Source organism: Aplidium turbinatum, chromosome 3 (assembly GCF_918807975.1).
Source record: "Aplidium turbinatum chromosome 3, kaAplTurb1.1, whole genome shotgun sequence".
Taxonomy (NCBI): domain Eukaryota; kingdom Metazoa; phylum Chordata; class Ascidiacea; order Aplousobranchia; family Polyclinidae; genus Aplidium; species Aplidium turbinatum.
Genome location: NC_137474.1, coordinates 12,416,326 through 12,432,658, shown reverse-complemented (window position 1 = coordinate 12,432,658; position 16,333 = coordinate 12,416,326). Strand labels below are relative to the sequence as shown.

The 16,333-nt window shown below is 36.1% G+C and overlaps 1 protein-coding gene across 1 annotated transcript; it reads right to left on the bottom strand.

Moving 5' to 3' along the window:
* Positions 1-714: 714 nt before the first annotated feature.
* On the bottom strand, positions 715-8,874 carry LOC145766919 (fibroblast growth factor 13-like). Its single transcript, XM_082578627.1, has 4 exons — positions 8,751-8,874; positions 3,934-4,148; positions 2,359-2,557; positions 715-1,480 (listed from the first exon to the last, which is right to left on the bottom strand). Exons 1-4 carry the CDS (start codon positions 8,818-8,820, stop codon positions 1,392-1,394), a joined length of 573 nt encoding a protein of 190 aa, XP_082434753.1. The 5' UTR covers positions 8,821-8,874; the 3' UTR covers positions 715-1,391.
* Between the last annotated feature and the right edge of the window lie 7,459 nt (positions 8,875-16,333).

Below are 16,333 nucleotides of genomic sequence, written 5' to 3'. Positions count from 1 at the left end.
TTATTTTTCAATAAATTTCGCAACCGAGCTGCAGTGAGTCACATCGCAATCGGTAATCTTAGTGGCCATACTTTACGGTAGTATATTACCTCGAAATATGTTTGTCCACCCCACTCATTTTTGGCTGGCGCCGCCCCTGGGTTCGGATTCATTTTTTTCGACTTGACAAGTAGGATAGTTGTTTGAGAAACAAGGTTTTTCAACCAATTGCAGAGACATTTTTTCTATGTTGGGAAAAAACAAAAAAATGTTTAAAAATAGTAATTTTTTGTTTGCGTGTAGGCTCCAGTGTGTCTCAAGGCTAAACATCATTTTAACTCCAAGGCAGACAACTTGCTAGTATGCTGGCTGCTGGCTCAAGCAAGTTTTTAATTTAGACTTTCATAATTGAAGGCTTTATCGAATTTAAACTTTTTGGCGGCACTAAATCTTTTACCAGATCGTTCCGGCTTAATTTCACTACTAGCCAAAGTGAAAGAAGTTTGCACGCATTGACTGTGTGTGGTTTCTTAAATCTATGCAATTGATCACGCGAAAAAAGAAAACAAAGAAGCAATATAAAAAAAAAAAATCTTTTACTCATAGTTTTTCGACCAGGACTTGAAGTGGAAACTCGATTATTTGTTTTCGATCATCCCCAGACAAAACTAATAGGATCAGACAAGCTACTTGTATTGCAATTGTAATAAATCGGTGTCATACAGCCAACTTCTTTCAAAACAACACAACAAATTTTGAGTGAAAGTGCAGTGGAACAACAAGTTTTGTAAAAGTGTCATAATCCGGACGTCTGTTGAAGCACATCATCTGGCATGTTATACAAGCTCCATAAAAGTTGTATTTGTTTGAGCCTAACATTACGAAATAATCAAAGCTTTCCTTCATGAATTCTTGGCTGCGGCTAACGTAGGCTTTGATCTTACAGACAAACAACCCCAAAATATTAGAAACAAAATACCATCTCAATATTTATTTTAACTTCTGATGTAAAACCTTCCTTCTTTTACAGTATTTTTGCAAGCCTATCGAACGTCTAAAAATGTACTTAACAGAGAGAAATCAATAGTTCTAAATTTGAACAAATGTTGCAAACCATGTTCAAGATTGTGGAGCTGTTCTTTTGACATTTTGATCAAACAAGCGCTTTGTTTTCGTCTTTCTGTTGATGTTTTTGTTTTTGCCTGATCATTTTGTACTGAAACTGTCCACATTTTTGGAAAAAATCAGGAAAAAATCAACTTACAGAAATCGAACACAAAATGTTTGGCAACTCTACTGCACAATTGTAAAATTTTGTTTTACTTAAACGTATCAGTGTTCGTATGGGAGATAAATCAAAACAGAAATCAAACTAAAGTAAGCGGACCATTGCACTTTAGCGTGAGGCTAGCTCATGATTTTCTCTTTTTGGCTTCTCCTGACGATGTGCTTCGACTTGGTACAGCAAGGTCACAGGTACTTGGTTCTTTAAACATTTTAACTGCAAATAACAATGAAATAAATTAACTTGAGGAAGTGACGTTAACGACAGCACTCATGTTTAATTTCTGCAAATATTTATAATTTTCTTTTATTGCTTAAGCTTGTTGTCAACTCACGTTGTCAACATTCTCGTGGTGAGTCCCTGTTGCTGTAAAAATATCAGGCTAATGACAACAAACAGACACACATCAGGATATCTCTGGGGCAGCAAAAGGATAAACTCTCGGCCCCAAAAAACAAAGAAAGAAAAAAGAAGCAGGATTTTTTCGGATTGAAATGTCTTTCAGCAGTTTTGAATAGGCCTACTTGTAGATTCTTTTTACAGCTAAGACAAAACCAGTTATTATAGAAGCTGATATTTAGAGAAGATTCGACGTCCAGTAGAACTCGGTTAGTAAACAGGAAACTCTTGCAAGCTTGAAAATTGCTGCCAGTAAACTGTTCCATCTCTGAGAGCACTGAATGGAGAACCTTTTTTAAAATGCCATTTTTATGAAGCATGTAGAGAATTGAAAAAGTCGTTGGACTTTGCAACATGTTTGCCAACGGATGCCTCAAATTCAAATGTCTTTTGATTGGGTTCTAAATGTATAGTTCGTTTGTGGTGGTGAGGTAAAGACAGGACCAAGCTGCAACTGCTAAGTTGGTTTCCTCAACAACATAGACCTTTATTGTTAGAACAGCTTTACAATAGCAGGTCTCTATGAAACCACAGTTGTGGAAACAGAACAATAATGTCCTTTTGTATCTCATAAGCTGTGTTTGTTTTGCTTGGCTCTTGAACTATTCTTTTGCGAGTAAATTATACAATGTCACAAACATAACATAAACCAATTGGTTAATAAGAAACTAAATTATTAAACTTAGTTTTGATACCTTCAATTGGTCTTGGGATAAAATGAGCGCATGCTTTGTGCTTTTTAGCTCGAGGTCCTTTCACGGGTGTTCCGTCTTTTCCCAATCCTATGTTCCACGGTCTTCCGCTTTCCAATTGCTTATATAGTGATGACGTATATACCACATAATAATTCTCAAAAACGGATTCTTTGAACTTGCATTCTGAAGTGTACGTATCCTAAATGTAGAATAGTGAAATGTTACAGTAGGCTACATGTATCATGTCATGGGAAATTTTTTTATATAATGGTTTACTGTAAGAGTCGAACTGACTGGTATAGGCGGCGATCGCTAGTATGCTTATGTAGCAATTATTGGTGCGACACTGATGAACCCATGCTCATGGGTGAAATACCGGTGTCTATAGGTATCAATTCTTGCTATTATCAGTTGCCGAAAAACATTTGCGTAATGGTTGTTGTCTCAACTACAGTTACCATTTGCTAAAAACCTTAACAGGTTGTTTAACCTTTGAGATCATTAAAAGATTATAAACAACATGCAAAAATTATAAACTTTCATGAAAAGGTATAGAATATTATAACTTTAGCTCTGTCTGCAAATAAGAACCGTCAAAAAAATATGAAAAGGCTGCCACCAGAAGACACCGCATCAGCCTCAACTAAGACGTCTCACTAGAAAGTTGAGGTTGGTGTCATGATGTGGTATCCGCTGGTGGTAGCCTTTTCACATTTTTTTACAGTTCTTATTTGTAGACAAAATTAAAGTTATTATTCTATACCTTTTTATACCAATTTATAATTTTTGCATGGTTGTCAGAACCTTGTGATGATTTCAAAAAGGGTGAAACAGTCCGTTAAGGTTTTTAATGAATAGTTGCTTAACTGTATTTGATGTATGCTGGGTCTAATTTGCTCTGCTTATTCATCTTTAAGCACTTTTTTGTAGGGTTAACAGTGTTTATTGTTTTAATGGTTGGTTGAATATAATTTTTTAATGTTTTTTCAAATATTAAACAATAAACCAGGTTGTTCAAATATATTTTGGTTATTTTTATAGGTTGGACTATGACGTACAAGCGATAGTTTTAACAAAAAATAAGCTGTTTAAGCTTCAACATATGTGCAGATAATACAGTAATGTATTGCCACTGTCTGCACTTATGTAGGCTACAGTATATACAATACATTTATACAGTTTCTGTGAAAAAACATCAAAATCTTGGGAGTTAAATGCTTGCGTATATAGCCTACATGATAGCTATATATACGTGTGCCAGGATCTCCAAGTTTTAATTCTATATTTATGGTACCACGCCGGGGCGGATTCAGCAAGTAGCCTTAGGGGGGAGGAGGGCGATTTTAATAAAATACAATGAAGTGTAGTCTACATTAATCCGACCTTGCAAATACACCATATCTAAAGTTACTTTTTGTGGTTTAGGGGGGCGATCCCCCCCCAGATCCGCCACTGGTACCAAGGGTGGTTTACTCTTTCTGTACCGCTCGGTTACACTCATGATTAAAAAGGATATCTACAGTATTAACCTGAACTAAATTGTGCACAATAAAAAGCAATAACTAATGCACTCACAGTGGAATATAATCTACCCTCGCTGTTCATAGCGACGTAGAGCATTGTCTCCATGTGTTGTATGGACACAACTCGGAGTCCAACTGGGATCAGATAAAAGATGGTGCTATCTGACTCATCCGGGACGCCCTTGACGGTTCCGTTCTCACGATCCACAAAAAGATACACTCCTTGTCGTGAGTACAGTTGGGTTTTCACTCCTTTAAGTTGAGACTCTGTAAAATAAAACATTTTTTTTTGCAAAAACACGATGACCAGACTTGACAACTTTAAAGATTTAGTTTGTGTTTTCAAAAAAAAACATGTACTGAAATAAAACAATATGTCAAAGTCAACTAAAAGCTGCAATTGTTTAATTTTTGAATGAAATTATAGTACACAAAGTGTAAAACAAGGAATTCCAGGGTTCTAGAAATGTAAAATAAAGCTTCATTACGCGTTTATGTGTGAATCAAATACTGTACGAAAATTTAGCTCACATAGCCTACAAGGAAACCTAAAGATTTTTGAACCTTTTAAACATTTTTCAAGCCAGTAAACATATTTTCCATGAAAAAAATCATCAGGTCAAGTAGACTATGTGATCGATAATCTATTTGAAAAACACGTTACAGGTGCAAACTATAGACTTCGAACCTATTGCTGCATACGTATCTTACACACATTTATCTCACTTGAAGCAGCAAACGTATGAATTTTAGTTTAAATTTGCGTTGACAGTAGTGCATTATATGATAGGGTCAACTGTCATACAGAACAACTGACGGAATCAGCATGTAAAAATACTGCTTTCCACAACTGCAAAACAGCAAGTGCATAATGCAGATAGGATGGGGAAGGGTCGTAAGTGGAAAGAGTTGGATTGCATCAGGCAGTGCCGTAGGTGAACCATCTCAGCACCCCCCACATAGCCCACTGCAAAATAGGGCTGTTACGAGGACAATTTAAACTTGGTGCCAAAGACATCTTCTTCGAGTTCCAAATCAAGACATTTCTAAGGAAAACGTACTATATCCAAAGAATACGTTTCTTCAACTTTCCTGGCCTCTAAAATCATGCTGGGTCCGGGTCCAAAAGTACCCCCTGGACCCCCTTGTCAAGACTACTGGACAAACTTTTCTTTAAGTGACGGTGGCTAGTGTAGAATGCTTTGCGTTGATGTTTCTCAATGCATGCTCCTGCGTAAAAATGGGGTAAGAAAACATTAAGTTAGGGTTGCAAACTTTTGCAATGTAGAGAAAATAAACTTTTACTTTCATCATTTTAGCAGGAAACTACACTTTCTCGCATTCTCTAAAAAGGTGTAGTTTTAATGTGCAGACAATGCAGTAATTCGCAATAGTCAGCTAACTATAACCTTGTTTTATTTTGATGATTTTGCTACAGTTTCTTTTAACTTGTCTATATAGTAGTCTACTTATGTATATTGCTTTACACATGGGCTGTGAACTGGGATCGAAACAATTCGATTTTGACTCCACAATCTTATAACCAGAGACGTTGAGAAGATATTTTGGGCCCGGTACCAACGAGAGTTTCTGGCCCGTCCAACTTTCTTTTTTTTTTCAAATATTGAAAACAGAAAATAATGAACAAACTAAAAATGAGTGAATCTTTAAATGGCCGTGGGCCGACCCATCGGGGGTACGAGGAGCGGTTACCACAGCCTTGGTAACAGGGGTGTGTGAAGAGAATGTAAAAAGTAGAGAGGAAAAATATGTAAAACTGCAACCTTAAAATAGATGCAATCGCACACAAGAGTCAAAAAAAGCCTTTACTAAAAGGTGAAGTTTTACTTGTGGACTTTCTGGACACGGGTGAGCACATAAAAAAAAACGAGCAATATATATATATTTTTTATTTCATTGTAAATTCTATGTTACCTGTGCGGTCGATTATGAAAAGAATGATCAGCCACAGACAGCATTTGAAGCCTTGCTAATATTGTGCCAGTTTTTGCCCCTTTTATACAATTTTTTCACGTTTCACTCCAGCAGGACTGCACAAACATGGTACGAAATCATTCAAGCTTTCCATGCAGAACAAATGAATTTCTCAAGACAAAGCCCATAATACGTAAAACTTAAGATCAAAACAGTTCAACTTGGGTTATGAGGTAGGCAGATTTGATTGTAACAAAATAACAGATACAGTAAATAGTAAAACCTGTCCAACAAATTGATCCGTGCAAAAACAACCATATTTATTGCAAGCAATGTTTTCACCGATCAACAAATAAATAATTTAAAGCTGTAAGAGTAGAAGTAAAGAAGCTTTGCTGTCGAGTGAACGCAAATTAGTAGCAATGGAGGCCAAGAAAGCCAAAACTTGTTTTTTATTTGGCCAATCAAAGCATTTTAAAACTTTTACGCAACGAAGATTCATATAAGAAGCACAAGACACAAGTGAATATACTCTTTGATGTTCAAAAATAAACTATGGGCTTTTAGCCGAAGTAATAGGCCTAAATAGGCTTATGCACATTTAACAATCAAATACTCTGTTCTACAGCATGTACTTCACTCCACAAAAAAATCGCCTAGAAGTTAACGTCTGCTTAGCTAACTAACGTTTTACTTTCACGTTCATAGCAATCGCTCTGAGTACCTGGTAGTGCTGATATACCAGTTGTTGGCCTAAACCAGGAGTCTTAAACTACGGCCCGAGGGCCAGATTCGGCCCACCAAACTGTGCAAAGAATATTGTATAATAATTCCATCAAAAGTTAACGTTGTGTTAAGTGTTTATGTTTTAATTCGCCATTTCCCGTCCTGATATTCTACAGCAGTGGTTCTTAAACTGGGGGGCGTGTGAGGCTCACAAGGGGGGAGCAAGAAATTAAAAAACTCTGCACGAATTATGACTAAACAATTAAACATGTTCTCACAACTACGCTGGAGAGTCGATTGTTGAAGATGAAGCTTTGTTTTACAGCAGTACCAGTGTTTGTAGAACGTGTTGTTGTCATATCTCGCATTCTTTGTGATGTTTTAGACGTTGCTAAATATTTCTGCGACGCCTTAACTGAGACTCAACGTAACACAACGGTTTTCTGACACAGCAGCCTCGAGCTTTAGTTGTAGTAATACTGGCAACGACTGACTGACAAGTGACAGCGGCTAGAAGTGCAGCAGTATCCCCAACTCTACAACAGTAGGCTACCATGGGTAAACTTTTTTTTTAATTTTAGCATTGATTTAATTAGGTTTATTTTTAATTAATCAATTCTATTGACATAAAATGAGTGGAAAAAAAGAGAAAGTATGACAACGATTGTCTGAATTTTGGCTTTATAGATGCCATAGTAAATGACCAAGTTGTACCACAATGCGTCATATGTTTTCAAAATTTGAGCAACGACGTTTTGAGACCAACTCGTTCGCAGCGTCATCTTGAAAAAAAAAACATCTTGACCATCAAAATAAACTTTCAGCTTTTTTCAAAATGCAAGAAAGACTCTTTTAAAAAAATGAAGATTGCAAGTAGCGAGTGCTTTCGCCAATCGTCGTCGGCGAAACTTGTAGAAGCGTCTTTCGGAATTGCTCACATGATAGCTCAGGAGAAGAAACCAGCAGACAATTTAAATGAAACTCTACTGAAAGGGACGACTTTGAAGCAATGCCACTAACTGAGTTCTGGGTGGAATATGTACAGACATTTGCAAGAGTGTGGGTGCTGTGGCTATACGCACACTTCTTCCATTTTCATCCACTTGTGAAAGAAATGTTTTTTCTACTCCCGTAAACATAAAGACAAAATCTAGACACAAACTTGACTGTGAAGCCGATCTGAAATGTGCAATTGTGCATTATCTGCTACTGATCATCGAATTAAACGATTGGTAACCAAAAAACAGTTACATCCTTTGCATTAATGCATCTTACCTGGAAACGAAGTGCTGTTCTGCGTAATGTTTTTATTTTTATTTTGAAACAAGGTGGGGCGCGAATTTTGTTCAAATTGTAAAAGAGAGGCGTGTCTCAAAAAGTTTAAGAACCACTGTTCTACAGTATATTTTTTTGAAAACGATTGTTTATGAAAGATTTAAGTAAGTGACTTAGGGAGTTTATGACAAAATAATGAGCTGTTTCTCCACAACCCATTTGCCTGCACCGACCGAACGTGTCAATTGTTGCATGCATACAGCTGCTGGATAAATCTCACCTTGTTAAATCACCACCGCAGATGCAGACTACTGAACAAAATGGCTATCCAGCCTGAGAGCATCTCTTCTTACAGTCACATGCCATTTTCCATGGACTTCTAAATAGTAGCACCTGGACTGGACACGCAGTGGCCAACATGTGGCCAAACAATTGGTACAACAGTTGGCCAACAGTGGGCCAACAGGGTTAGTTACTTGGCTGTTGGCCCACTGTTGGCCAACTGTTGTACCAACTGTTGTACCAACTGTTTGGCCTCATGTTGGTCACTGAGTGTCCAGTCCAAGTGCTACTATTTAGAAGTCCATGCCTTTTTCAAACAATTTTTTTGACCTCTGGCCTAAACCATTTTTTTTTTGGATATGTAGACTCGCTGTTGGTAAAGTTTCCAAATCAATTAATGATAGCTGACCCGTAAAATCTTATTTGCGTAAACTCATCAGTGAATCGAACAATTTCTCTGGTAGTTTATAATATCTAAAAAAGAGATTTTAAAAAATAACTTTTCAAAACAACCAAAATATCACAGCCTGAATAAGCTTATATCCGTTTTCGGGCAATTCTAAAATCTACTTTATACCATTAACTATGTTTAACATTTTCACTTTGTTTATTGTTTTATAGACTTAATAACTAAATATCAACAATAAATACCTCTGTGAGAACTAAACACTCCAGATGGTTCTTCGTGCTTGTGATTATGCAAAAACAAAGACTCATCCATAGCTCTAAACTTTTTTAAGGCAACCACGGAATATCTGACTCATAATAATTGCTAAAATTTGTAGGCTGCAATTTTGATCCCGGTTTGTTAAAACTGGTATGAAGGACAGAAAAGCGAAAACTAACTTCACTTTGTTTGCAGTTTTGGCTCAAAGTTGAGTTTTTAGTTGGTCTTTCGTCTAAACTAGATGTCAAAAGAAAAGATGAAAAGAAGTGATAGCATATCATCTTGTATAAAAAGAAATAGGTAACTCACATTTTCGACTTCTGCGTATGCTCTAAAAAATTTAAATTATTTATCAGCTGTTGAAGGCTCTGGACATACTTTTAATAGCACTTACCTTTGGAGTACTTTTTACAAACGTCTTCTTTCAACAGTCATTGCATTTCAGCATTCTTTGTGTCATTTAAACGTTTTTTGACGTACAAGTGACATGAAAATTTTATACTTTGATGAAATTTGAAACAATATCACCAGCAAAACACTTCAACTGATTAAATATTTCAAACAGCCAAGTACTCCATTAAATGTTAAAGAGGCACAACACACATATTTTTACCTTTAACTCCTTTTATCTGACCTCCAACTTTCAATTTATCCATGATTTGAAACTAGCAATCAGACTATACTCTTGCTGAGAGAGACTGTGACTTCTGGTGCAAATCACCACTTTATTATGACAAAATGATGTATCAACAAAAATCCAAACTAGGTTGGATGCAGCAGGCTCAATTCTCATAAATATTTCAGTGTTAGTCTTGCCGTTTGCAGCATAATTACACCCTTGCCTGCAGTTTTTCGCTTAATTATATTGATAAGCCAGTGAGTACACAACCGGAAAAAGTCATAGGTGAAACTTCATGTTATTTAAACATTGGTTAAACGTCTTACGAAAGTGAGACAACGCTTGAAAAATAAAACTTAGAAGATTTTCGATCGGCAAAGTAAATTGGACATGCAGCAAAAATCGATATTGGAACCTCTGTAACAAGGATATCAATGTGGTGGACCTGTTCACTTTGGAAAAAAAAATGTTTACTGTAGTCAGTGACGTACCTAGAAAGAAAACTTTACAGAGGCAAAAGCAACTGTTGAAGAGACAAGTCTTTTAAATATTTAAAATAAAGAATTTGTTCAAAACAAAAATAGCTACTAAATGCAGCCAAACATTTTTGAAACATCATTCAGCATACAGAAAATTCATTCTTCTTCTTCTATCGAGTCTTTTCAATTTGGCTGATTCACCACAGATCGAAACATTGTATTGCGACGGAGTTGTATATTGAAAGGTCCTACTTGCTTGATTGGATGGTAAGCTGGGGGCACACAAGGATTGCACCCCCAAGCCTCCCCATGTTTACGCTCCCGGGTTTTGCACAAAAAAAATGTAAGCTTTATGTAGTTGTCGATTAGTTTTTTAGTAATCCAGATCGCAAATGTGTTAGGACCGTGTGTCATTGAACTGGGTTAGGTTTGTAGGCCTACGATTGTGTTGCATGAGGAAAGAAAGCTTTTGTTGAATAAGTTATGCACAACAGACAAACCTAACAAAAGCTTCCACAGGTAAACAATATTCGTCTTTTACTTGAATGCATTAAAAACAATCAAAGAACATCAAGTTTGTCACAAAATTTTCCGCTTTAACCCATTAAAAGCCGCCACAAGTTCCCGTTGCTCTTTTTAGGAAATATTTCAGCCACAAAGTTGTATTGTCATAACTTTTGAATTAGTTTAAAAAAATTTGATGATTTTTGCTTTTTTGATGCATTTTTTTTGTTTGCCTTTTAAAAGGACACCGGCCACATAGTCAAATGTAAATCTCGCGATACCTTAACATAAGAAGGTGTTTGTTTCGGTAGAAATTTGTCAGATCTTACTTGAAGGACGTTTCAAAGTTATTGTATGAACATATTATATTCACGGTAACCATCGGCGTAGCTAGTGGGGGGTGTCCCCCCCCCAGTGGGCAGTCTCCCCCTTGGTCGGAAGCTTGTGGCAGTAGAACATTTTTAAACGTAAACGAAAAAGCATAGTCAAAATCTTTTTTGAAATGGATTTGGCTCGTATTCTATTTGCTGGTTCCTACTTCACGCGTTCAGGGGTGTAAAATCATGGTCCACCGCGGGCGGCACAAACCATAGCGATACGCCACTGACAGTCGTCGCCTCCAGCTCGTGACCGAGCATTGGTTTCGTCATCAAATCGAATTTGGCTTTGGATGGTGATGTCATATATGGCTTTGGAGGCCAGTGTATGATGGAAAAGACGTGGGCAAAAGTCACATTGTATGTGGGGTAAGGATTGTATGGAGGGAGAGACGTGGTAGTTTTAACTTTTCTAGTGTTCGTTTTTCTTGGGCTTTTTGTATCCTTTTTTTTCGAAAATTTCCGTGCCTTCCTTAGATCTTTTTCTCCAGAGTAATCTGTCACTAGCAAGGTTTTCCCATGAATCCAGATCAATGTTTGCATGGTTGAGGGAGACTTTCAGCTGATCTTTGTATCTCATTCTTGGTCTTCTGGGGGGGGGTTTCCTGTCTCTAGTTGTCCCTCCTCGTTGTTCTTTCTCATGACATGTCCTGTCCAGCGAAGGCAGTGTTGCAATATGGTGACTTCTGAACTGGGCAACCTAGCGCGATCAAGGGTTGCATCTTTGGTGAGACAATCTTCCCAACAAGTGCCTAGCATTTGACCCAGTTTCCTCTGCTGAAAATTTTCAAGACGTTTGATGTAACGGCGGTATAATGTCCAGGTTTCACAAGCATAGAGAAGAGTGGATAGAACGACTGCCCGGAGGACCATAATTTTTGTGCGGATAAATATAGCATGGTTGTTGAAAACACGATGGTTAAGTCTTCCATAGGCACAATGTGCTGCTTTTACACGATGTTCAATATTCTTTGACAGTGTTACAAACAACCAAAAAAATGTGGCCATGTGTCCGGTGTCCTTTTAAAAGGCAACAATAAATATAAAGCAAATTAAACAAATAAAAGAAGCAAAACCTTACACAAATTAAAGTGTAGTAGGAAGCACAATATTACAGAGTGTCAAACTATGAAGAAACATAATTCATATCTATTACCAATAGGCAATAAAACATGCATGTTCCTCCTCACTTCACTTTATCGGGCTCTTCTTATTTTTCAACAATTTTCAAACTTTCACAAAATTCAGAAAAAGTACGTTGTTTGCAAATATTTATCAACACCTTCCAAAACAGACCCTAAACAACTACTAGCAAGTCCAAAATGATTCAATCAAAATAAGATGATGCAATACTGATGCATTCAAAACGATGTCCTTTTAAAAGGACACCGGCCATGAATGGGTTAATAAAAGTATTTTGTGTTTTATGGTATTCGTGGCCAAGCAAGAACAACATAAAAACTGACAAAACAATAATATTTAAAGTGTCGCCAATCGCAAAGAATGTTTTTTTGATGCAGAGATTCAAGCACGTAATGCAATATCATGACAGGTAAAGTGAGATGGGAAAGATTTTTGACTCACAAATTGCTATCAGTTACCACACTACCAGTCACTGACCAACCAGTGTTTTCTGCAACAACCAAATGTTGAAGTTTTTTTTTAGACGTATTGGCCTTAAACTGTATAAATTATTTATGCTTTTAGGGCAAACATTGACTCTTTTGCCATGAATAATGCAATGGTTTCAAAATTCATTGAACATTCCCTACAAAGTTTGTTTTGGAGAAAAAACGAATTTACAGATTAAGAATTAATGCATTCACACATGGAATGTTCAATGTGTTGCGAGATTTTGAAAGTGTGTCATTTTGAAAATTACAAACAAAAAACATATGCTTTGACACAATAATTCCCAAACAAGAACCAATGCAATTGAATATGAGACAATGAAAATGATGAAAATCAACAAAAATCACTCAATTACATTTGCAGCAAAATTGCTATTGTCGCTCACTATTTTGTCTAGAGTAATTTGTAACTTAGTAGGCCTAGGGTCGTATGGTGTGCACATCTCATATGCGGTGCCTTTGGCGCTTCAACCAGTGTTTAAAAGTATCGAGTGTACTGCTCCATACCCGCCATTGATTTGATGGCTGAGCAATCCTTGACCAAGTGATCGACATCCTGAATGTTGGATTTGAAGTTTGGGCATCCAGGGCTGCTGAGACTACCCCACCTACAGTATCTAGTGTTTGGGAAGTGCGGCGTGTTTGCTGTGACACATTCTTGTTTGTTTGTTGCGTGAAATTCTGGATGAGCCGTTGTTGGGTCGGTGATAACGGCCTCTTCCTTTTGACAAGTCTGCGTGACAGGCCAGTACTGGTTCCGATCATGATGCGAATCGAATTTGTTGTAGGTGTTAATTTTATCATAAATGAAAAAAAATTGTAAACACACAATACAGGCAATGAAAATAGCTCAACAAAGCATCCAATCCGTTTGGGATCTTCCATATGTGGCGTCAATAAAACAAATAAAATTCTTGACTAGTTTTCTATTCTTCGATCCTTGAAAGCTTTACAAGAGATGGGCAAATATTTCAACCGCTAGGTGGAAAAAAGGAGCAAGACAAAATTACCATCCAACAATTCCACACACGCTTGCCTTGTTTATTCATAGGCTACTAAGCCTAAACGTTGACAAGCTATTTTTCTAATGTGCACATTTCAGTAGTGATGCTTTGACGTCACTCTTCCTTGTGAGTTGTGACAACTGGACATTGAAACGTTTGTTTTTTATTATGTTGTTCAAACACATATTGAAAATGCGATATCCAAACAGTTTTTTAACAGGTTAAAAAAAATGAATGTTACTGATGAATATCTAACAGTTTAAAAATTTTGACGTGAAAATGATTTAAAGTTATCGTAGAGAAGCAAAATTATGATTTAGCCCACAGTATTTAGAAGAGATGTTCGTTTTTTTTTAAAGTAGCAAGGTGTTTTTCTGTATTAAATTTCGGACACCAATTCAACCTTGAACGAAAAAAAAAGTGAACAGGGTAGAACTTAAAGAAGGGGTATAGTTGACCAAGTGCAGTCCTTGGTAAACCAAATGTATCTGTCACAGTGGAACTAGGCCTGTATGCCTGCAGCATTCATAAGTCTCTCCACGAGGTGACAACATTTTTATTTACCAAAGGGCTTTGGCAATGTCATAATCATTTTATAAAATGTCACCCAATAATAAACATTCATTTTGAAAGAAAAAACTTCAAACACTATTTATTTTATGTCAGTTCATGGCTAAACATTGTCAAAATAAAAACAAATATCACCGTAGTACTGATTGGAAAGTTATTTGGACATCTCGTCTCTCACAAATGCAAATGAGGTGTTATCGTTCATTTGGTTGTCAAAGATTGTTTTCATTTGAAAGAATACTGTCCAAATCTGTTTTAGCAGTGGTCTAAGTTATTAGTCCACTTAATGACGTGTGATAAACACAGTCATGAAATGCAACACTTTTTTGATGTTTAAAAAGACATGCTACAAAAAATAAAGAGCCCAAAATGTAGATACTAAACTCATGTTCAACAAATTTTTGTAGCACTGAAGATGAAGGCAGCATAGTGTTCGAAACGCTTGCTAAACATGAGTTTAGTATCTACATTTTGGGCTCTTTGTTTTTTAATCAGATTAACATGCTACAAATTTTAATAAACGCGCTATTGCTAAAAGTTTAAAATGAACTGACAAAAAAATAAATAAAACTTAAATGGGACTGTTTAACAGTGTTTATGGACATGTAATCAAAACATGACCCACACATCTGGTGTAAAATAACTTAAACTCTCCCGACGTATTGGAAGTGCACTAAGTGGTAGCCTACAATCCACATCTTTTTTCAATTTTTTGTAAATTATTTTAAGATGCTTGAAAAGATAAGTTACTCTCAAGTTCAAATGTCTAATGAATATAGCAAAGACATGACATTATTTAAAATTATTGATATCGATAAGTCCCTTTTCTTGTCGAGCTATTTACAATCTCAGATGCAGTCCTTACTCCTTAGTCATGAGTGGTGAAGATACTGTAGAGATTCTGTATTATTGGCTGGCATAACATAATGTGCAAGTCACGATTATTACGCACCTTACCTATTACGTACTCATCTTAGAGCAGGGATTCTTAACGTGGTTGTACGCACTACTAGTACTAAGGGTGTGAGACCTGTTTCGAGGCGGTGCATGGCTGCTGAATCATCAGGGTTAGTTATAAAATGATGTCAGAAACTACGCTTAGCGGGCTTTTACCAAATATTCTTAATTGTAGGTGACTATTTCTTTGCAGCGTTCTACTGTAGAATGGGTGCGAGAGTTGGTTGAAGATTTCAAAATGGTGCCAACAAGGAAAAGGTTAAGAACCATCGCCTTAGGGCTTAGGCATTTAATTTACAAAATGATGTTAACTTATTGATGATAATTTAATTGGTTATAGTTTTAAAACTAGATGTCATTACAAAATTTGAAGTCAACTTGATCACCATTGATTAGGAAAGTAGCCATTGGAAAGGGGAAGCTTGGGGGAGCAATCACCTTTCCAGATTTTATGTTGCGCCCCCAAAAAAATATTTGTAATGATATTATAAATTTTAATGCAATTGCATTATATGCTGAATCACGTTTCATAAATGTTTAGCTGCATTCAGAGCTATAGTTTTAAACAAACTCTTTATTTCAAATATTAAAATGTTTGCCCTCCAAACAGCTGCTTTTAGTAAAGTAGCTAGAAATTTTCTTTCTCGCCACGTCACTATAGCATGGATGTTAAGTTTGCAAAATAATGTTAAGTTATTGCTACTTAAAGTAAAAAAGTGGTTGCTTTCCAGCTTGCACTACTATCTGTCCGTTTTACATTCAACGATGTTTGAATATATTTAAAAAGTACAGTATTTGCTCTTTGGACTTGCCTAACTCTTTCCCATTAAGATTAAATGTTCCCCTCAGAGCTATATCTAATATGCCGTAGTTCTTTTTTGAATAAATAAATAATAAAAAATAGAAATTTTGTTTAATAAGCTCTTCTTTTTTCAGCTCAGAGCTGTTGATATCTTAAAATATTGATGAAGTTTTTCGTATTAAACACTTTAGCATTGCATACGCTTGTACAAAAAAAAATAAACGTTTATGACAAAGTGACAAAATTATAAGTTGGCAAAGATTTTGACAATGCGATAACCATTCAATGATATGTGTTACTCATGAATAAATAGTCTTTCTGCAAGCCAGAAAAAGTTGAAACACCGTTTGTTGTCTGTGAATATACACTAAAGTAAGATAGAAACAAATTATAGTTTCAGAGAAAATTAGAAAATTATCCCATAACGTAAATGCAAATAAGACATGATACACTTTCAAGTCTATTTTGTTCATTTGAGACATTTTTGTTCATTTGAAAAAAATCCAAATATATATTGTCGTGACTTGAGCGACTCGTTCTTTTATGTGTTAATGACAGCAATTACTGGATTCACAAATGTGACATGTTTTTTATTACAAAATTACACATAAATTTCAATAAAAG

Bases quoted from the DNA above. Each gene is read 5' to 3' on its own strand.
- LOC145766919 (XM_082578627.1), bottom strand. From the start codon at position 8,820: ATGGATGAGTCTTTGTTTTTGCATAATCACAAGCACGAAGAACCATCT. The intron at 2,558-3,933 runs GTGAGTGCATTA...TTCTACATTTAG, and splicing joins AGGGTAGATTATATTCCACT to GATACGTACACTTCAGAATG. The intron at 1,481-2,358 runs GTATCAAAACTA...TGTTATTTGCAG, and splicing joins TATCCCAAGACCAATTGAAG to TTAAAATGTTTAAAGAACCA.